The 21317-nt window shown below is 42.5% G+C and overlaps 3 protein-coding genes across 3 annotated transcripts; 2 read left to right on the top strand and 1 right to left on the bottom strand.

The window, feature by feature from the left end:
• Positions 1-373: 373 nt before the first annotated feature.
• On the bottom strand, positions 374-3727 carry LOC146252361 (uncharacterized). Its single transcript, XM_084680536.1, has 9 exons — positions 3101-3727; positions 2794-2967; positions 2485-2642; positions 2081-2279; positions 1877-1973; positions 1544-1715; positions 1193-1366; positions 910-1061; positions 374-615 (listed from the first exon to the last, which is right to left on the bottom strand). Exons 1-9 carry the CDS (start codon positions 3331-3333, stop codon positions 559-561), a joined length of 1416 nt encoding a protein of 471 aa, XP_084536662.1. The 5' UTR covers positions 3334-3727; the 3' UTR covers positions 374-558.
• A 145-nt stretch (positions 3728-3872) lies between these two features.
• Positions 3873-12150, top strand: mecp2 (methyl CpG binding protein 2). Its single transcript, XM_084680782.1, has 3 exons — positions 3873-3981; positions 5123-5509; positions 5695-12150. Exons 1-3 carry the CDS (start codon positions 3950-3952, stop codon positions 7079-7081), a joined length of 1806 nt encoding a protein of 601 aa, XP_084536908.1. The 5' UTR covers positions 3873-3949; the 3' UTR covers positions 7082-12150.
• A 2473-nt stretch (positions 12151-14623) lies between these two features.
• Positions 14624-21300, top strand: irak1 (interleukin-1 receptor-associated kinase 1). Its single transcript, XM_084679565.1, has 13 exons — positions 14624-15099; positions 15226-15393; positions 15599-15739; positions 15897-15991; positions 16341-16579; positions 17470-17584; positions 17890-18002; positions 18142-18349; positions 18454-18522; positions 18644-18898; positions 19391-19814; positions 20036-20152; positions 20661-21300. Exons 1-13 carry the CDS (start codon positions 14988-14990, stop codon positions 20795-20797), a joined length of 2193 nt encoding a protein of 730 aa, XP_084535691.1. The 5' UTR covers positions 14624-14987; the 3' UTR covers positions 20798-21300.
• Positions 21301-21317: the final 17 nt, after the last annotated feature.

The following is a 21317-nucleotide window of genomic DNA, read 5'->3' as shown; positions in this document are numbered from 1 at the left end:
AGGGGTTTCTGTGGAGCTGTCTTAGAGGTGAAAAGAAAAACAAAGGAATCATACATCCAACAAGATCAGGTTTGTATTCTGCATCACATAAATATTCATCCAAAAACACATACTCAAACTTAGAATTAGTCAGAATAACAAAAGTATGTGGCATTCAAACAATATGTTAAAATAGTTTGATTCAGTAACAGTGGAATAACTTATGTACAGTATAACCAGTTCTGAGGGTCATTCAAAACTGGCAGCTGTGCTCCACCCAACTGCAGATTAACTTCACACCTCACACCAGTAGGTGGTGGTATTGCTGACAAAGACAATGTGTTGTTCAGCCTTACAAAAGCAGTCCTTAAAAAGAAACAGCAGAAACACAAAATGGTTTGTTAAATTTATTTTAAGCCCAATTAAAATACATATTAGTGAAAAGAGTACAGAGAGAAAACAAGACATTTATAAAAACATCCATAAACTAGTCTTTCCTAATCTGTTGGTAATCTGTGTAGTCAAACAAATGATGGATCAGTCCTCATACTGCTGGTGTTCCCTTCTCGAGTTGAGGTTTCAGTCTACATCAGGCCCCAGCACAGATGACCTGCGGTTCCTCAGATTGTAGCGAGGCTGTGGAGGACAGAGAAGATAGCTGTGAATACATGTACGAAAGGGGAACATGTGCAGAAAATTGAATCTGTGACTTTTCATGCCAACACCTCGCTTTGTGGACAGAAGCATAATATACCCAGAAGAGTGGAAGCTGTTTTAGCTTCATGGAGAAAGGGAGGGAAGGAGGAAGAGAGGGACTACATATTACTGCCTGTAGTTTTGGGATAAGAAGTACAAGTAACTCATATAGGTGTGATGGTCATGTGTCCCAATCCTTTTGTCCAATGAGAGAGTGAAAGTACGTGTCCCCACCTTGTCCTCCACCAAGATGCTGTAGACCACCGGGGAGGAAGGAAGCCGTCTGGAGGTTGAGGAGCGTCGCTGACGTCTCGCAGGACTTGCTGGAGCTTGGCTAGTCTCCACTGCAGCACCAGAGCTGCTAGACAGACTGTCATATAGCCAGTCTAACACAAACACAGTCACACACACACACACTCAATCCTGATGAGTCTTTTCATTAACTGATCCAACCCTAATTGAAAGAACTACAAAGAGTTGCTAATGTACAGGAGACTAACTATGCTGCGTTCATCACCTCCATTTGAGCGCTTAGATGTGTGAAGGTTCTGTGCTGCTGTAGAGTTTATGATCACAGTAGAGGACCAAGGGACCAAGCTGCATTCCTCCTTTTCTCTTTCCCTCCTCTGATGTTCAAACATCTGACTGTTCTCTTCACCTTTGTGTGTCTCCAATGACTCTGAGAGACTCTCTGGTCAGAAAAAAAACAGACATCAAGAAAGACAGATATAGGGACATGTACTCATGCATAAATGAAGACAGATAGACAAAGACAGTGACATACATAAACTGACAAAGTGTAAAGTTGAAACACTGGTGGTTTTTGTGCATGTCAGGGTACACCTAGTATTACCCTCCAGGAACTTACCAGCCTGCTGCAAAGCCAGCTTCAGGCTGGACTGGGTCTCTCTGAGCTGAGTCAGGATTTCAAGACTCTCCTTGGTCACGTCTCTGAACCGAACAACACAGAAGACCAGGACAAGAAGTCCCACCAGAACCATCACCCTCCTCAGAATTCCCACCAAGAAGCTGACTTGCTCCTAAACACACACACACACACACAAATTAAGAAAGTACATTGTATAAGGTTAGCAGATTATCTGATATTAGTTACTTAATAGTACACCGCTATTCAATGTTTCCTTTCCCCTTAACTGATGTGGGTTCCCCATAGCCACAGGTTTAAGTTTGTCTGCCTCACCATCTGCTGGTATCCAGAGTTGGAGTCATCGAGCACCGCCCTGCAGATAATCCTCTCTAGGTAAACGTTCAGACCCACCAGACCGAAGAGAACCAGCCTGAATAAAACAGAGCAGCCACTCAAGGAAACTTGGGTGTTCATAGAACCTGAAAGGAAAACTTTTTTTTAACAAGCTGTTGTACACAACCGATTAAGGCCGCCTACCTGGCACTGGAGGTGCGCCGTGTGGAAGTAAGGAGGAAGGCAGTGCAGAAGGCCAGGGAGTTGTAGAGGACACAGCCTAGGGTGTGGGACTCAGACAGGATGAAGCTCTGCAAGAAGGTGACACGGTTGAATATCTCTGAGAAGGCCACTTGCTGCTCGTGGGCTGTCAACTTCATCTCAGCAAACACCTCCCTCAGACCTGGAGAAAAGGAAGAGAAGGGAAATGAGGGAGATAAGAGGAGGATTAGCGAAAGACAATATAAGAGAGGGGAAAGGGAGGAACAAGAAGGGTGAGGACAGGAAAAGAGGGAAGAGTAGAGGAGGAGCCATGCGGGGAGAGGAGGAGGAAAAAAGTCAGAAAGGGAGAAAGGGGTGATTTTTGAAACTGAAAGTTTTGATACCACCTTGAGTGGAATGATGCAGGGTGTGTTTGAGCTCCTCTCCATTGCGTAAGATGGTCTCCTGGGACTTTAGGGCAGCACTCTGAGCCTCCACCAGATCCTCTGCCATCCTCTGAGTGGAAGTCAGCTTCTCCACCACTCCTGCGGAGCTCTCGGTTAACCTGTAAGCCAAAACAAAACACACCAAATGTAGCAATATAGCTAACCTGGAGCTACATCTTATTTGGTCCAGTAGCATATAGGACTGCGCTAAGAGGCTATGAATTCATTCAATTTCACCCTTTTTTAATACCTTTCACTGAATCACCTGACCTGTGTATGGTGTTTTCTGCCTGGTGTTGCCAGCTCTCACTCTGCAGGTAGTGGCAAATGCTGTGGGCATGGGTGAAGAACTCTGTGTAGGCATTGAAGGCCACTGGATCCATATCTCTGGTGCAGAAGCTGACTTCACTGCCCTCTGGACACTCAGGGAAAGGCCGGTTGGACCTGAAAGAAAAAAAAAATTATATATATATATATATCACTGGAAGCAGCGTTAAATGTGAAGGTAACAGGTTAAAAACACAATGAGTTATGTAGCTAAACATATACGTGAATGAATTATTTAGTTTTATTTGACCTCTGCAGGTGGCAGTGAGTAAAGCGCAGAGCAATCCTGCTTTGCATATCCGCAGTGAATTCTTGACAGCGTGCATTGATGTTCTGTAAAGCAAGGGACCAACATTCGCCGTAGCGTTGGGCAGCAAGGTTTTGAAATTTCTGCAATTCCACTCTCCCCTCTTCAGCGACGTTTGCAGCGAATTCAAGTCCACATAATTGCAACCCAATTATAAACACAAACATACCCCGCATGTTGTTGCCAAGTTGTATCAATAGGTCTAAACAATTTTAAAAGCGTTGAATTTAGAAAATCTAGCAGGATTTCAATTGAGGTGCTCAGCTATCAGTGTGCACCGTGCTCACACCTGGGACGTCACGTAAAGGTGACAAGAAGCCAGGATACATCTGATTTAAGAGGCCCACGCGCATACGGTTGTGGAAGGAATCTTAGCAAGATAACTGGACAGGTAAGCATATAGACCGTCTACATTAGAGTGTTTGATCTGCCCAGTTAAGAAGTTCTGTTTTATTAAGAGCAATAACTTCACGTTAGATGGCTTGCTCTCATGCTTGCCACTCGGCACCGGTTCTTGCAGAATTAGATTTCTATAATGGTATTTAGGCCCCGTGTCTCATGCATGCTGCAGATTGAGACTGTGTCCTCATCTGAAAGTTCGAAACCACTGACAAATTAACGGAACTGGACGTTATCTCGCGATATACCAATGTTACTGCCGAACATTGGTAGGCACATCACTATCTCGCGATAGTTGAGTAATGACGGCGTTGAAATTGTGGCAGGGGGCGGGAGAGAGGTACCCAGAGAGATGTTTGGAGAATTTTTATAAAATTATTTATTTAAATAAAAATGGCCGCCGTAGAGAGCGGAGAGGAGAGACTGTAAGTGTGAATTACATATATTCACCATTTCAATGTCGTGATAGATAATGTTTCTGGTCGTGTAATTTTTGCTTGAGTGTTTTGCAAAGTAATGTTGTGTCTTTATGTATTATGGACAGTTCAACTGACTGGTGTACTGAGAGAGGCGTATAGAATACGTCACCAAGTTATTGCTAGCTACAGTAGCTAAGTATTTCCCCTACTTTGCGAGATCATGGATGGGCAAGGAAATAGCATCAGCATAAAGCGTTCGTGGGGGTGTGTTTGACTCTTATTTTCCAAACTCTCAAAACTCCCCCTTTCATTTGAATTTACGGATTATTTGTCATTAGTGTCAAAAAAGAAACCCCGAGCCCTGTTTTTGTGTCCGTTCTCACCCTTTCGAAATCAATTTTGTCCGCATCCTCCACCCTCGGACTATTTCTATCGGCTAACGGGTTAGATAAATAAATGTGTAGCTAACGCAGTCGAGCTTCTACCTACGCAGAGGGTCAGAGATTAGGCTGTGCTATTACCGCTTGTAGCCCGTATGTTGTCGTGGCAATAAATGCATTTTTCATCTACATCAAATTATACATTTCATATCACCACTGCACTCACTAGAGATACCTAGCAAGCCATTTTCGCTGCTGACATGAGTTGGCCCATTTTTAGGTTGCCGCTGCTGTTTTTGTGCCATCAACTACATCACCCATCATATGTAATGCATTATATTGTATGCAATGCTGCTCGTCTTTACAAAAAGTGTTGGAAATACGTAGAGTCCAGAGCTCTGATCTAATTCTAATTAGTGTATATACACCATGTGCAGCAGTAGTGCCTCTTAAGACAATGTTGCCTGTGCCTGGCTGCGTCACGGGGTACCTCTTAACTTGGTGTTAGTTCTGTAGACCAAGACCAGATCAAGCTACATCCAGACTCAGTTGTTATCGTTCCTCGTAGTAGTCATCGTAGTTTTTTCTACAAACAATCCCAATATAACACAACAGAATGATGTGTCTGACCATTAATTGGGACATGGATGTTGTTTTGTTTCCTAAACCCTATACATCAGGCTTCCTTTGCAATAGGGGGGTTCATTCTTAATACAGTTGACTTTCAGTTTACACTCTCATTATTGTAACCCTTTGTCCATGTGCAGTGAGGACCCTGACCAGCCCCAGCAGACCAGCTCCAAGGAGACAAAGACACACAAGTCCAAGAAGTCTCGGAGGGAGAGACGGGATGCAGAGAGGGTGGAGTCGACCACCTCAGCTCCTTCCCCTGCAGGAGAGCTGGTGCTGGGTGGACAGCCCTCCCAGGGGTTGGAGGCAGGGCCATCGGAGCCTGTGGAGCGTGCTGCCTCAGAGTCGACAGCCTCAGACTCCGCAGCTGGGGAATCTGCAGGGTCTCCCAAACAGCGGCGTTCGATCATCAGGGACCGTGGTCCGCTTTATGACGACCCGTCCCTGCCAGAGGGTTGGACACGCAAACTCAAACAGCGCAAGTCTGGGCGCTCGGCTGGCAAGTTTGATGTCTACCTGATTAAGTGAGTTTTTCCCTCCTAAATGACAACAAAACATTTGTATTCTAGTATTAAGGTATCTCATCTTACAATTCTACATCAATCTGTGTGACTCCAAAATTAACAAATTAACAAAATTTAAAGTAAGTATAGCAGTGCTGTTGAGTTTAGTTTTTGTCGAATAAAAATGTGCTTCTCCCTGTCCTCAGCCCGGAAGGTAAAGCCTTCCGTTCGAAGGTGGAGCTGATTGCGTACTTCCAGAAGGTTGGTGACACCACCACAGATCCGAACGACTTTGACTTCACCGTCACAGGTCGTGGTAGCCCCTCCCGCCGTGAAAAGAGACCTCCCAAAAAAGCCAAGGTGGTCAAACCTTCGGGGAGGGGCCGGGGACGACCTAAAGGCAGTGGGAAAGTCCGCCCTGCCACCGAGGGTGTGGCCATGAAGCGCGTGGTGGAAAAGAGTCCAGGGAAACTACTTGTCAAGATGCCCTTTAGCGCCGCTAAGACCCAGGCCCCTATACCAGTTCCTGTCCTCATGGCCAAGGCCCGACCCGGAAGGAAGAGAAAAGCAGAGCAGGAGCCTCAGGCCCAGGCACCAAAGAAGCGAGGACGTAAGCCTGCGGCGGCGGCGGCCGGGAGCAGCACATCTTCATACACAGCAGCGGCCATGATGGCAGCAGAGGCCAAGAGGAAAACCCAGAAGGAGTCTTCCGCCAAGCCCGTCCAACAGACTGCCCTGCCCATCAAAAAACGCAAGACCAGGGAGACCGTGGAGGAGATGGAGAGCCCAGCCACGTCCTCAGCGGAGCCGGTCACGGGAGGTGCCGGAAAAGGAGAGGGAGGAGGGAGTGGTGGAGGAAGTGGTGGAGGAAGTAAAGGAGGAGGGGGAGAGACAACAGGAGGTGGTGGTGGAAGTGGAGAGGGGGCTGGGACAGGAGTCCAGGTGGTGGTGACAGCACTACAGGAGCCACAACAGCAGCAACTGGGACAGAAGCCGCCAAAGAGCCAAGGAAAGAAGCAGAAGGAGGCTCCTCTGGCCCCGGTCATCGTTACTGCTGGAGTAGGAGGAGGTGTTGGAGGCGGTGGAGGTAGCAGCAGCAGCATCAGTAGTCCCTCCAAGAGCCACAAGAGAAAAGAGCGTGTTCCACACAAACACCCACACCATCACCACCACCATCGCCATCATCACCATCACCAACACTCTTCTACCACCTCCTTGGAGCAGCCCCAGGCCTCCCACCTCTCCCAGCCTTCCATTAGCCTATCGTCCCCCAGCCCCAGCTTGACTGGGGCCCCAGTCCTGCAGAGGAACCAGGCGGAACCCCAGGACCTGAGCAACCCTCGGCCCTACCGTGGAGGCCAGCCCATTGGCAGCAGAGAAGGGGCTCCGGACAGCTTCCCCAACACCACAGGCTCCACCTCCACCAGGACTTCTCCTGTCTTAGCATCTGATGGCAGGGCCAAGCATCGAGCCGATGAGGCCACAGGCGAGGGGAGGGATCTGAGAGACATAGTGCCCTCCTCAGCCGTGCCTCGGCCCAGCCGAGAGGAGACGGTCGAATCCCGGACAGCCGTCAGTGAGAGGGTCAGCTGATTGGCTGGCTGTGTGACTTACAGGGGCCCACAATCTGTCTGCACCAACGGGAAAGCAGTTCTGAAGAGAGAAGCGGAGCAAAATTGGGCTTTTCTTTTTCTTTTTATTAGAAAAACAAATGGAGGAGAAGAAAAGCGACAAAAAAAATGTGTGTACATACAAACACAAGGCAGCTGTTGTCATGTTTTCTCTGTGGGGTTGGGCTGTGTTAAGGATTTGCTCTTAACAAACACCCAAAACAAGATTGCTTCCTGATTAACACATTTTGTTTGTTCTTATTTCTGTCACAGCTTTAAAGTTGAACAATATCCACTTTAACCCACAGTACATTTGTCAAAGCTTCAAGGAGGTGGAAAGATTGCAGTAAGAAACAGACCTTGGACCAAACACTGGCAAATAGGCCTACTTAAGATTCACTTGATTTAGTTCACCAAGTACAAAGAAACCAATGGAACAGTTCCATCATAAAAAATTTGAAGCTAAATTAAATGCACTGTAATCTTACTATTTGATGTCTTTGACAAAGGTCTGGTTTCTCACATCTATCCCGTACCTAATTATTTTGATCTGGTTCATGAGATGGGGCAGAATTGTGTTTAATTTGCCAAAAACGTGTGTACCTTTGTGTGTCTTCTTCCACACAATCTGCTTGGCCATGATGTATGTTGTAGACAAGAGTGTAATGGTCTGAGGCAGTGTAACCTCCCAGGATGAATGTCTACCTTTTGGATGCCATAGCTAATGTTTACTTAAATAGATTTTCTAGAGTCTCCATTATAAATTATATATAATTCTGTTTTACTCCGTGTCCGTGCAAGACTGTCTTGCTGATAGCTGTCCAGACCGCCAGCTGTGTTATCAACTGGGTATGAGTTTTTTTGCTTTGACATGGGGGAAAAAATGTCTGCAGTCATGTTAATGTGATGATGTTACTCATGTTAATGAGTAACATAATTTGTTAATTGGCCAGAATAGGATTTAATAACAGCCAGTTGAAATGAGGTGGGGTAAAATATAATGAAAATGGGGCTCCAGGTTCTGAATAGCGCCCAGTTTCAGTCAGTTTCAGCCCAGTGTCCTAAAACCACAATTGTCATTCACATCCAGAATGTTTGAGGGATGTTTGATCACAGATGCGTAGTAATGTAGATCTCCCAATGTGATGTTTCTTTCAACCACTCCGAAGCTTTGAGAGGAAACTTCCATGATACTGGCAGACAGATAAGAACTTCCTGTCAACTGGTTTCTCACACATTTATTTGATGTTCATAAACAGGAGGTTGATCTTCCACACTAACCAATATGATGATAATACAGTAAGGTGGTTACTGCAGCATGTGTGTTGACAAAGGAAGGATATTTATCCAGGTTTCAGTTATATTCACCATCATATTCATGCCCTTTTTGTGCTTTGTGTAAAGTACTAGAAGTAGGCATTGTGCTTTTCACTTTTTAGTAATGACAGTCTGTTAAAGCTGTAAAGTGATCTAACAATCTAGCTGGCTAATATCAATATGTGTATGACTGCACAGACCGGAGCACTTATAACCCCAGACAAGGGATCGAAACAATTATAACTAAATGTACATGACCTAATAAACTGTCATGTAATCAAGGTTAACCTGACTTTTCATTTAGTTGAGTTATTTTTCCAAAGATTGTTGAGGAAATACAATTTTTTAAGTGAATGTACAGGGTTTAATAACATTATGTTGTCATAGATATCTTAGCATTTTTCTGATTCGTAGAAAATGTATTACATTTAATTAAATTAAAAAAGTTAGTTTAGTTCAGAGGATAAGTTTAGTTTCTGTAAGTGGAGAAAGTAAATCAATGGATTTCATGCCCGAAAGATTTTGTGAAAAAACCAAACCCATTTAAGGAAGTTCTTCTTTGTCTGTTGTGTTGACTGAATGTACAAAAAAAAAATAGAGTTTTGTTGACACAATGTTTTTTAAATGTTGAGGACAGGTGTAGCCAGGAATATTTCGGACACGCAAGGTTTTGTTGAGATGAAGTGTAACGTTAGTCTAACGTTTCATCCATTGCACTGATGTTACAACCCAGTTCTCATTCTGCATGCACTCTTTTTTTTTTTTTACTTTAGCTCCCAATGTTCTAAAAACACCCTTTTCTTTCTGTAAGCCCAAACTCACAGATACATGTAGGACTCAGATAATGTGGCACAAAATATACTGACTGCATGCTCCAGGTATAGTGTTTTGAGGCCAAGGTGACTTTTTCCTTAATCATGTTACATTATGTTAATCTAGGGTACATAGTGTAGATATGAACAAAGATGCCATCCATAGTTGCTATTTATCAACCTTGAAACAATGGTTGGAATTCATCAAACTTGGCTTTCTAAGAAAATTGTGCTTTTATTTTTTATCCAAATTGTATTTATTCTGTCTCCCAGTGAACTATGTCTGACTTAATAGTGTAACCCTAGAACATGCATTTTTGTGGCACAATAACAATGTTTGAATGAATTCTAGCCTATGCTCTCACACGCACAACAGGCCCTTAACCCCAGTCTCCCCCACCCTAGAACAACATGGTTTTCATTCTGAAGAAAAACTTTAAAATATTCTTGCATGCCACAGTTACAGAGATATATTTGTTAGTGAATTTTATAATGTAATATAATATAAAAAGTATGTATTACTTTGATGCACCAGTATCTTAAACCTGTAATAATCAGTTGATATCTGGAGGAACAGGAATTTAAGAAAGTTGTGTCATGCGAATCCATCCCAGAAGTTTGCTGGACACCACGTTAGTGTGAACACAGAGATCAATGCTATAATTTCCATCTGAACCGTTGATTAGAGAAATCTGAGGTTCTGGACTTATTACTCTATTGAAAATATATTTTGGTTAGGAGAATTGGACCCCAAAATATCTGTAAATAAAAAAAGATTTTTAGTTTCATATCAACAACTCAAAAAGGACGTATTATCCAGTGGCAAAAACCTGATGGTGTCATCCTTGTCAGTCTTCTATGAATCGCCATTGTCTTCTGTGCCCATATTTACTTCGCACATTGGATCTGAAGTACTGTATACAATGCCACCCATGTTTACAGAATGCATCTTAATGCAGCGTAAACAAGGTCTTAGATGTTGCTTGTGTCCTGCCTCCCCTGGTCTCCTCACTTCCCTGACCCTAACCAGAAGGGTAGGGAGTATTGGTATAAGAGCTCCCTTGCTCTTAAAGGGCTATGAAACGTTTTCAAACTTTAAACAATATGGGGCAATGCTTTCTAAAGCCCGACAATATAACTACACTCCTCATTGTTTATAGTTGTGAGCACTATTGAATACATTTATGTCCAGACTTTAGTCTTTGTAGAAAATTGGGACTCATCCTATTACCCCTATATATTCCACCTGTAGAAAAACAGGACTCCCCCATTGTGTCCTGGTGACTTAGTACCACTCCTCTCTCTCTCTCTCTCTCTCTCTCTCTCTCTCTCTCTCTCTCTCTCTCTCTGTCTCTGTCTCTGTCTCTCTCTCTGTCTCTGTCTCTGTCTCTGTCTCTGTCTCTCTCTTTCTCCATACAGGCAGTATGATCACTTGCTCACTTTCAACTAACTCTGCATCCTCAGTCGCTACCCCTGCAGCCCAAAGTTTGCACTTAGTCCCTTGTCTATTGAGAACTGCCTGGACTATGACATGTATTTGAGACTCGTAGCTTGCTTCCATGCTTACTGCAGTTCAATGTTATAAAGGGGTAAATCCCAGGAAGTGTAGAGAATGTTGATGCAGAGTTCCACATTCAAATGTACCTGGAGGGGGAGGCCACGTGGGAGAAGGATATGGGCAGCTGAGAGGACAAAGATTTAACATGTGGCTCAAGAAGACTTAACCCTTTCTAAATGTAAATTTTTTGCGGGGAGTTTAATTGTTTTGATTTGATGTTCTACAGTCTGTTAACTCCTGTCTGGATTTAAAACTGCAGCAACTTTGCTGAGTCCATCTGGGAAGCATTGTCAGCCAAGCGGGAACAGAAAGGATAGTGCCTTGCATTAGAGAGCGACATTGAACAGTAGTTGCCTTTGATGAAAAACATAATAGTTAAATAGATGACAAAAAATGTAAAAAGAGATGGCATGTCAGGTCAAAGTGGAGTTTACCCAGTTTCCTCTGGAATCTGGGATCTAAATCATATTTGCATAGAAGCAAACTTCAGTGACAACCGCACATAATCTGCGGTGGATTATGGGTTCGATTCCTTGTTTTTAATGAACATTGTTCGTCAAAGAGTAGCCTATCTGGCCCTCAAATACAAGACACACTGATGTAGAATGTACTCCGCTAACAGGTGTTTGAAGTGTTTGCATGTGGTTAAGAAGACAGAAATCTTGTAATATTCAAAGCATATAGTGTCATTTTCCAGGAATTTAAGTGAGCTTTCTGTTTCTGCTGGTTGAAGGTCATCTGTAAACCTTTTTTTCCTAATAGTGTGTGTCTACATGTCCCTGCCTTTAGATTTGCCATCTCAGACGTTGTAGCTATGACGATGCTGTTTGGGCTCAGTCTCTTCCACCAAACTTGCTTTTAAAAAGCAATAGTCTAGAGAGCAAAACAGTGATTTTGTGTTTGTCCATCAACACAGGCTTTCTCCTTGTACACCTCTAACCCCACATTAAATCTGAAAAGGGAGATTTTTAATGATTGCATGATGTACAGGATAAAATGAATTACATCAAAGTTATTTATTGAATGCCAGTTCAGGTCAAAAATAAAAGAGTGAACTTTGATACAAATTCAAAAATCCACTGTTGGAAAATTAACTGTCTATTTAACATAGTCTTGTGCCTTGAAGTTGAAGTACTAGAATTTATACTGTGGTTGATGTATTTTTTATTCAGAGTCCTGTATTTGCCTCTTGTTGCTATTCTGCGCTGTGTGTATCATAGAGTAATAGATAAAGTATTTTCTTAGTTTGATAATTTGCCTGCTTTGTATTTCATTTAAAAGTGTTTTGAGGAACAGAGGAATGATGTAACAGGGCAATAACGATCATGTCATGATACCTTGTGACAATATAGCGTTGATATGTTATTCTCTTTGTTTTAGCATTTTTTGGGAACGTGTTGTTCTTGGAAATTTAAATTTCACCATAACCACAATAATTGGTCACACATTAGTCTGCCTTAGTCCTTCCAACCACAATTTTTTATGAGAGAATATTTAAATCATGGCCAGATGGTGAAATACAAAACAATTAAGATCTGCACTTTATAAAGTATGATGCGTAACAGGACACTCATTTCCCTTTTGTATGTATTTTTACCTTTATCTAAAGTTTTCATTTTTTATATATTTGTTTCCATTTTAGTTGCAAGTATTACAAAGGGGTGAAGTGTCCTCTCTGTTAGCTGAGCTGTTTCAATTAAACAATCACTTGTCGAGGTGTCAAGGGTTATTTACCATTTTCCAGGCCATGTCTTTGCCTTCCTGAAACTGAAAAGCCTAGTTTGTGTCAACTTTTATAGTATTGTATCTGTTTGTTTGATTTTGCCCAATGTAACAAACATAATAGTAAACAACATATATAATACCTGTGCCGTGTGTTTTTGTCTGTATTATTTATTTTATTATTATTAAATTATTTATGTACATAAAATCTATTATTTATTTATTTTAACACATAAATCAGTTTTGAGAGCTGGCATTGATGTTTGTTCATCTGTGGTATTATAGTATTACAATACACACAAACCAAAGTCTTATTAGTGGATATTTTAGTGAAGAAGAATTTTACAGTGAAAATGATGAGCTTCAGTTGCATGCCTCGACAGTCTGAGCAAGTAATTGATCTACGACTGAACTTGTTACGGTGTGTGGGGAGTAGGACCAAACACGGGACAGGTGCCCAGTCATCGTAACAAAAATTGGTTTATTCTTGAAACAGGAACAGACAGGGTACTCACGGTAACAAGGGTAAGGACAAGACAAAGACCGGACACAAAACAGGAAACTTAATATACAAAACCAAACAAGACACAAGTGGACACAATCAGACTACCGAGAACTGAAACTCCTGAACGAGACACAGGTGAAGACAATACGCGTGTTCACTTCATGCAGCCCCGACGTCGCCTGCAGCCGCCTGCAGCCCGGATGACTTGAAGCAGCCAATGGCATTCTCATCTTCAAGGCAGCTGGCTGCTGCTTGAAGTCAAACACACCTATTGACAGACACAGGGAAACACCAGGGCAGGGCAAAACCAAAACGGGGGCACGGCTGTAGCCGTGACAGAACTAACTCAATAAGTGTGTACGACTTCATTCAGCGTCAGTTGCTTCATGTCAGCCGCCGGCGCTGCATGAAGTCGAACACACCTAGGTAATGCAATATGTCTAACATTTTCTCTGTATTACATTCCGAATTCCTTTAATATGTACTTATAGATGTACACACTATGAATATGTGTTAGGCCTTTGACGTTTTCATCAAGTCCCTTTTATAACTAGAAAATGTACATTTTCTTCAGAAAATGTGTGTTTGCTGAAAGCAGTTGAAACTGTTTTGTTGGCTTGAAAAGTCATAAACGTTTAAAAATAAGAATTTAAGTTTTAAAATAGTATCTGCAATAAACAGTATGAGAGTACGTCAATGGTATAAAAGTACAGTATGTAGATGAAGTGCAAAAACTAAATTGAGCATGCAGTAGGTATATCTCTAGTTGTTTTGCATTGTGATATTTTCTGACTGTAGAAAAAGTAGTAAAAAGGGGTATTAAAAGAATATCTTATTTACTTTCCTAAATATACCGTAAAAAGTATAAAAGATTGAGAAACAGAAAAAGTTGGAACACTGTTTCTAATATAAGATATACCTTTATTCGTCCCACAATGGGGACATTCGGTCATTGTAGCTGCAAAGTGGACAGAAGTAGGCCTATACATACAATTTACAAAGTACGAGATATTAATGAAAACGATTTAAAAAAAGATAACACCACTTGCATATGGAGACCAAATATAAATAAACAAATATAAATATTGCACAGTAGTTTGCACTTTAAGTGTGTCCATGAGTTGTTGTGGTTGAGTCCTGTGTGTGTTTGTGTGTGTAGAGCAGTGCTGGTTGTATAGCACAGCAGCAGGAAGGTTCTTTTCTCGCTCTCTATTTAAAAGAAATTGAAACTATATTGATGAAATTAGTATATAACATAACAGCTATCAATGTCATAGCAGACGAAAGTATGTCAGCTATAAAATTGGAAAGGTGTTTTTAGCTTTAACAGTTTGAGAGTATATGTAAATGTTATGAAAGTTAGCCTATGTATAGGTGAGAAAAAGTTATGTAAGTATTTAATGACATCACAATAGAAACAGATTTTCTAGCCTTTCATGTTGTAAAAATCAGAGGAATTATCAATAATGAAACACAAAAACATGTCAGTCTAATTAAAGTATGGAGGTGAGAAAAAGTGCCGAAAGTACTTTATGCGTGGGAGACCAGATTTGAGTTTGTGAAAAAGATGACACAAAAGTTGCACACTACTTAGGTGACGTAGCTTGCCACTGACGTAGCCTTACCATAGTTTCTGTCTAAACAAGGAAATGGAATTTATTGGGAAACCCGTGATTTAAAATGTAGGTTTATTCATTCTCCAGTCGACTATTTTGGGGGGTTGAATAGAGAGAATGTATTATCTAATTAAGTAGTGTCAGTTTATCTTCTGTAATTGGTGTCAAATGTCAAACAATTAGTTAGGCTACAGTTAAAATAGGTAGCTATAGCAGTGGCTAGCAATAGTTGCGAGCTGGGTCTGGGTGACGCCGAACAAGTCGTGCTGATGTACTAGGCAGCAGCAGGTTAGCGCGCTGTATATCCCAAGGTAAACGTTGCTTGCTAGCTAGTTGACTGGCTAATATCAAGTCTGAAAATGACGTCCTGGGATATCAGAAAAGAAAACCTTCATAAATTGTCATCATCTGTGATGAGTGATTTTACACGGCTTATGGACACCCTTCCAAACACGGAATGGGTGAGATTCGGTAAGATGCGACAGCATTGCTTGCTAAGAAAAAGAGAAAGGCTACTTGTAGTAGTAGCTAACCAATGTCGACAAATTCGAGTAATTTATTCTCTCCGATAATACATTTTATGTACACTAATCACAGCGTCCCGAGTGTTGAGTGACCAGACCGACATGAGGTTAGCGGAGCGAAGAGAAAGGCGGACCGATTGGATCATTGTCCAGTGGGGAATGCGAAACGGAACAGTCGGAGACCTGCTGGACATCCTAGATGAACAGCAACTGTATAGACCCAGAGACATCATCTTGAGCTGTGAGAACACATCTTGAATAAGTCAACATGCTTGATTTGGTATAGGCTACTAGTAGATTATTCGATTTATATGGATACCGTTGTGGTTGAATAAAACAGGTCAAGTAAATGTAGTTCTAAAAGCTTATGAGCATGAAAGTATACGAATATGAGGCTTTTGATTCTATTAAGTTCTCATGTATTGGGATTCTTTACTGGACCTTAGGGAGACCGAGTGGACACCAGCTACAGCAGCCCTATTTTCCTCCCTCTCCTCTGCCAAGACCAAATCCTCCTAACTCATTCTCTAGGTTTACACCCCCTCCCAAAATCGTACATGACAGAACTCAACCCATCTCGCAACCAGGTAATTCAGTTACATTTCATTCAATGTAATTTATTCTACTCTGATTGTATGAATCTAAACAAAGATCAGTCAAGCAACTTGAGCCAGATAAGCTTTAGAAATTACCTTAGCGAAAAAGCTACTCTTCCATCTGTTCTCCACTCAAGTGTTTTTCAAGCTTTCACAGGGGACCCCGGACTCAAGGTATTGCCCACACCAGGCCCCCCTCCCCCGGAGTTGAAGTCCGAGAGTTTGCCTGTTGAGCATCCACAGGTACTGTAAAAGTGTCAGAAATGCTAGTTATGACAGCTGATTTCTTTACGATGTTCTTTGTTTTTACATATGATATAGGTGTCATTGTAATTTAGCGTTTGTATAGCTACATGGTTTTAACTACACTGGTTTTAAAGGGGTTGTGGAATTTGGGAACGTATAATTAGAACCACTTAGTAAACAGACAGTTTGTGCTGACAAAAGGGGGAAAAGGGGAGAGACAGAAAGGCCTATAATAAGTACCATCGATTCAAACTGATCAGGAAGTAATGTATCAAGTGTCACAGATTTCAGTCAACTTTTACCAATGGTATTTTGTGCTAAATAATACTGATCTTTAAATCACCAGCCTATGGCCCCTGTCAGCCTTGTGCTGTCCAACGCTATGTGTTGGCCATTTGAAGAGGTGCAGCATGGGACAGATAACTTCTCTGTGGCACGTCTGATTGGAGAGGGAGGGTTTGGACATGTGTACCATGCCAGCATGAGGAACACGGACTACGCTGTCAAGAAGCTGAAAGAGGACTCTCCGATGGACTGGACCATTGTGAAGGAGAGCTTCAGAACAGAGGTGGAGAAACTGTCTCGGTGAGTTGACGTTCTCTCTCTCACGCTCATCCTTCCTTGTATCCTGCCAATTGAACCTGCCACCTTTTTTCCTTTCACAGTTTCTCATAACTTTGTTCTGCTTTGTGTTTTCAATATCTGTCTTGCTTCTGGGTGTGTTTCTGTGGGCCTGTGTAGGTGAGGACTGAGGGGAGAAGAGCATCTCCCCTCGAGGTTCTCTACCACTACACCCCTGACCTAGAAAAGATTAAGAAGTTTCGGTTTGTGAAGGGCCTCTCCTGTGTTTGAAGTTGTTTGTCTTCTATCTCTTTTCTAAATGGGGTCAGGGACTAGTTCTGTGCAAGCTATGCTTCTGTTGTTGAGTACTGGTTAAGCACACTGTTTCAGGGTAGTCAGCTGTCATGAACCTGGCTTAAAATGTTTTGTTGATCAGTCCTTAAAAACATCTGGCTGTGCATGTACAACATCTTCCAACCACCAGCTGATTACCTTGGGCAACCTTACTTTTTTCACTCTCTCTTCACTGTCACCATCTATAACAATATTTTAATCAAATATATCTATTGCATATGTTTGCTTTTGAAGAATCCATTCGACCTATTTCTCCAGTGTTTTTGAATAACATTTAGTCATTTTGGCAGACGTTCTTATCCAGCGCGACTTACAGTAAGTACAGGGACATTCTCCCCGAGGCAAGTAGGGTGAAGTGCCTTGCCCAAGGATACAACGTCATTTTGCAAGGCTGGGAATCGAACCGGCAACCTTCTCATTAAAAGATTGCCTGACTCCCTAACAGCTCAGCCATCTGACCCCCTACAAGAGACCTAAATGCCATAGTTGATACCTTAATGGCTGGACTAGACTCTCAGTCTCCTTTCTATGTGGCACTCTCTTTCCCCCTTTCCAACCAGGTACAGACACACAAACATAGTGGAGCTGATGGGTTACAGTATTGGAGGAGGAACATACTGCCTCCTCTACACCTTCATGCCTCACAGATCCCTAGAGGATCAGCTTCATAACACGGTCAGTCATTCATGCACGCCAACACCACACTTGAGCTCACGTGATGAATTCACCTGCTGACCATTTGATACATCTTATGTATGAAACATTGTGTCAGAAGAGTGAATAACACCTCTTTTACAACATGAATATTTTATGTATAAGATACCAATCTTAAATTTGATTTCCTCCACAATTCTCAGCCAGTTGGACCACTACACATATTTTGAGTTCCCCAAGTTTTGTTCATGCAGATTATTAACAATGCCAGATTTGTGAAAAAAGTGAGAATTCTAACATTTGCGCCTCCTCTGTCTCTTCCTCAGGGCAGTGCTGCCCTCTCCTGGCCTCAGCGTGTCAGTGTGATGCGGGGCACAGCCAAAGCCATCCAGTTCCTTCACTCCTGCTCTCCTGCCCTCATCCACGGAGACATCAAGAGGTGAACCACACCTTAGTTCTCATTAAAACTTCACTCACTTAACTTGGTTTCAACGGCTGAACTAACAAAACTCAACTGAATGTCCACTCAGGTGGCTTGTAAATAGAGTTGTAGTTGATATCTTTATTCTTTCCCTCAGCTCTAACATTTTGCTGGGGGAGCACCTGGAGGCCAAGTTGGGGGACTTTGGGCTTGCCCGGTTTTGTTCTGCTCCAGGTAGGTCAGCAGGGAAGACCACCATGGTGGCCCGAACAAAGACCGTGAGGGGCACCCTGGCCTACTTACCGGACGAGTTTATTAAAAGTGGGGAGCTGGGAGTGGGCATAGACATCTACAGCTTCGGAGTGGTGAGAGAACAGTCTGTTCTTTCAAAGTAAATGGACTTACATTCCATATACAAACATTATTATGAGTATGCTTAAAATAAAGAGTTGGTGTTGTGTTCCCACAGGTTCTGCTCGAGGTTTTGACTGGCCGAAGAGCCCTAGACTTGGACTGTCAATCAAAAGCAGTCTACTTGGTGACAATTTTTTTATTTTATGTTTGTGGATTCCACTTATGTTCTGGAATATTAGGATTAATAAACATGGATGTCAAGTTTTTCTCAAATGTCTAACCAGCTTTATCATGTTAATATACAGAAAGACCTGGTGTTGGAGGGGGAGGATGATGGGTGCCGGACTAAAGGGAAGTCCAGCCTAGATCTGTCACTTCCCCCTGCTGCCACTCGCATCTGGAAGAATCATCTGGACCTAAGGCTCAAAGCTGAGTGTGAGCCTGGTGGCACTCCAGGCCCTGGGGCCTGGCCTGCAGGTTTACCTGGGTCCCTGGACCTGGCTGGGCTTGCCTGCTGCTGTCTGGCGCCTAGGAAGAAGAGGAGACCCCCTATGACTGAGGTCTGTACTGGGCTGCTGTTAAGAGAGAATACAGGGAGGGGCCCTGAATCCTACTGAGAGTATTTCAATACAGAATTAGTCGATTGCAGGGTGTCCTACTTCAAATGATTCATGCAAATGCAGCAGGGGATTCCCCTCATAATAGACTGCATGACTCATGCTGCATAGCAGCACGTTGGGACTGTGGAATTCTCCTACTGGTGAAGGGATGTACACTATTTACACAGGCTACTGTAACGTCATACTAATTACAAACATAAGGCTTTGTTGCTAGTTGTCTGATGCATAAAATAAAATAAATCTGATATTCCAGGTTGTGTTGTGGGTGCAGATCTATGTCAAATATTTTTGAGGAATAATTTTAAAAAGGGGACCTTTTTTCTACTGTTCCTGTGAGCCTTCTCAAAGTGCAGAGTTAAATCAAAACAAAAAAAACATGTACATTATACAATGATGTATTTGGCCCTGACGAATGTCTAACTGTTATTACAGGTGTTCCAGAAGCTTCAGGAAGTTCATACCAGTGTGAAGGCCTCTAGCAGCGGAGCTTCCTTCAGTCATCACTTCTCTCCACCCACTTCCTGCACATCAGTACCTAAGCAGCCGATCTGTACGGTGTCAATGCCCATCTCCACATGGGCATTGACACAAGACATGTCCAAGTTAGGCCCCCTGGAGGACACATACGACTGCCACCCTGCTCCAGCTTCACTTCCACCACCACCACCACCTCCTCCACACTCTGCCTCTTCTTTCCTGGGGCCGTGTGAGTCGGATGAGAGCCAGGGTTACACCCAGTATACCCCCCTCCAGACCAGCAGCAGCCGTTCCAGGGATGGTGGGGCCAATGGCGGTCAGGGTGGACCCTCTGCATGCTACTCGCCGGCTGGCTCATTATGCTCTAACACAGACACAGGTAAATGCCTCATCATATAAAAGGGATAATAATAATGCGTCTTTTGTACAGGGATTTTTAGGACTCTCGAGTACACTTTATGTCACTAATTTAGGTGGACTGTAGAAAAACTGGAGGTTTCAACCTTAAAGGTGGGAGTTGCTCACTGTGAGAAAATGCTGGCAATATCATTCTGTCACTTACTTACTTCTGTCTCTATTTCCATCCACTAATCTTACTAGCAATGTACAACAAAGAGGTGGAAATTAACCATCACAAACAGCGCTTTCTCCACAAGTTGGAACTTCACCAGGAGGGCAGAATTGACACTGATGAGCTCCTGTCATCTAATAACCTGTGTAAGCTTGATTACTTTTTTTAATGGTAAAAGAATACAGCCAAGATAATAAAGCTTAATGTTGAATATATGAATACTTTTAAAAGGTAATTGGAAAAAAGTATTGATGTATAGTGGGTACAAACGGTGGTCTTTGATTAATTATATCATATTCATCATCGTCGTTATCTACCGCTTGTCCGGGGGTCGGGTCGCAAGGGCAGCAACCTAAGCAGGGAGGCCCAGACTTCTCTCTCCCCTGCCACTTCCACCAGCTCTTCCTCCTATTGGGGGATTGCATTTCTTGTAATTTGAGTATGTCAGTACAACTCAATGCCTACCCGTCAGCCAATCTAACTTATATCAAATACTCATGTAGAAATAACTTGTATATTATATATGAAAATATACATTGTTGGTAAATTCTTACAAATTACCCACGGATATGCTATTTTGCTACAGCATATATGTCTAGAAAGGCAGAAATATATAAATATAGAAATGGTCTGGTGATTGATTCTTTCTTGCAGATGTTGATATGGACCAACCGCAACGAGGACCCGAGGAGAGTGATGAGCTAGCATACCTCTCTGGAGAGTCTTGTGAGAGTCCTGCAAACACTTCCACCAAGAAGATGGACTCGCAAACTGAACAGAAAACGACATGACACCGCCATTGGTTGTTGCATGTTAAAGTCAAACAGTTAACCACAGCTATCATGATGCTCTTATCACTTATAGAGTAAAGATTACGCGGAGACCCTCAATGAGGGCTAGAGATTTACTGCAGGTGTATTCCATTTACATTTCGGAACTATGGGCAGTTTGGGACGGATACAATTCTTAAGTGAGTTGTCGCTGAAAATGAATTGCCAGTACAGGTACTGAAATATATCATTTCAAATATCGCTGTTCACATATCTAAATTAGTTCTCGCATTGCCAAAAGGAAAATGGTTTCAGGCTTGTCTATGTTCTGCTGTTGCTGGTCACTGTAGTTGCATATTCAGATAAAGTCACCATTAAGTGTTACCATAATGTGAGTGATCATCAAGGCCTGTCAATGAAATGCATACTGATTTTGTTGAAGCCCAGGATACCTTTTGGTACATTTCTACACTTTTGGACATTTAAAATAAAATATTTTTCAGTGGACCACTGATGAAGGAAAATTCGTTTTTACAAATTC

The sequence above is a fragment of the Hypomesus nipponensis genome, chromosome 18 (assembly GCF_054491055.1).
Source record: "Hypomesus nipponensis isolate SF chromosome 18, ASM5449105v1, whole genome shotgun sequence".
Classification (NCBI taxonomy): domain Eukaryota; kingdom Metazoa; phylum Chordata; class Actinopteri; order Osmeriformes; family Osmeridae; genus Hypomesus; species Hypomesus nipponensis.
The sequence above is the reverse complement of the archived record's forward strand: the minus strand, read 5'-3'. Positions and strand labels throughout refer to the sequence as shown.

Bases quoted from the DNA above. Each gene is read 5' to 3' on its own strand.
- LOC146252361 (XM_084680536.1), bottom strand. From the start codon at position 3,333: ATGCGGGGTATGTTTGTGTTTATAATTGGGTTGCAATTATGTGGACTT. The intron at 2,643-2,793 runs GTCAGGTGATTC...TTTGGCTTACAG, and splicing joins GCAGAAAACACCATACACAG to GTTAACCGAGAGCTCCGCAG. The intron at 1,062-1,192 runs GTGATGAACGCA...TGTTTGTGTTAG, and splicing joins ATCTAAGCGCTCAAATGGAG to ACTGGCTATATGACAGTCTG.
- mecp2 (XM_084680782.1), top strand. From the start codon at position 3,950: ATGGCCGCCGTAGAGAGCGGAGAGGAGAGACT. The intron at 3,982-5,122 runs GTAAGTGTGAAT...GTCCATGTGCAG, and splicing joins GAGAGCGGAGAGGAGAGACT to TGAGGACCCTGACCAGCCCC. The intron at 5,510-5,694 runs GTGAGTTTTTCC...CCCTGTCCTCAG, and splicing joins TTTGATGTCTACCTGATTAA to CCCGGAAGGTAAAGCCTTCC.
- irak1 (XM_084679565.1), top strand. From the start codon at position 14,988: ATGACGTCCTGGGATATCAGAAAAGAAAACCTTCATAAATTGTCATCA. The intron at 15,100-15,225 runs GTAAGATGCGAC...CACTAATCACAG, and splicing joins CACGGAATGGGTGAGATTCG to CGTCCCGAGTGTTGAGTGAC. The intron at 15,740-15,896 runs GTAATTCAGTTA...GTGTTTTTCAAG, and splicing joins TCAACCCATCTCGCAACCAG to CTTTCACAGGGGACCCCGGA.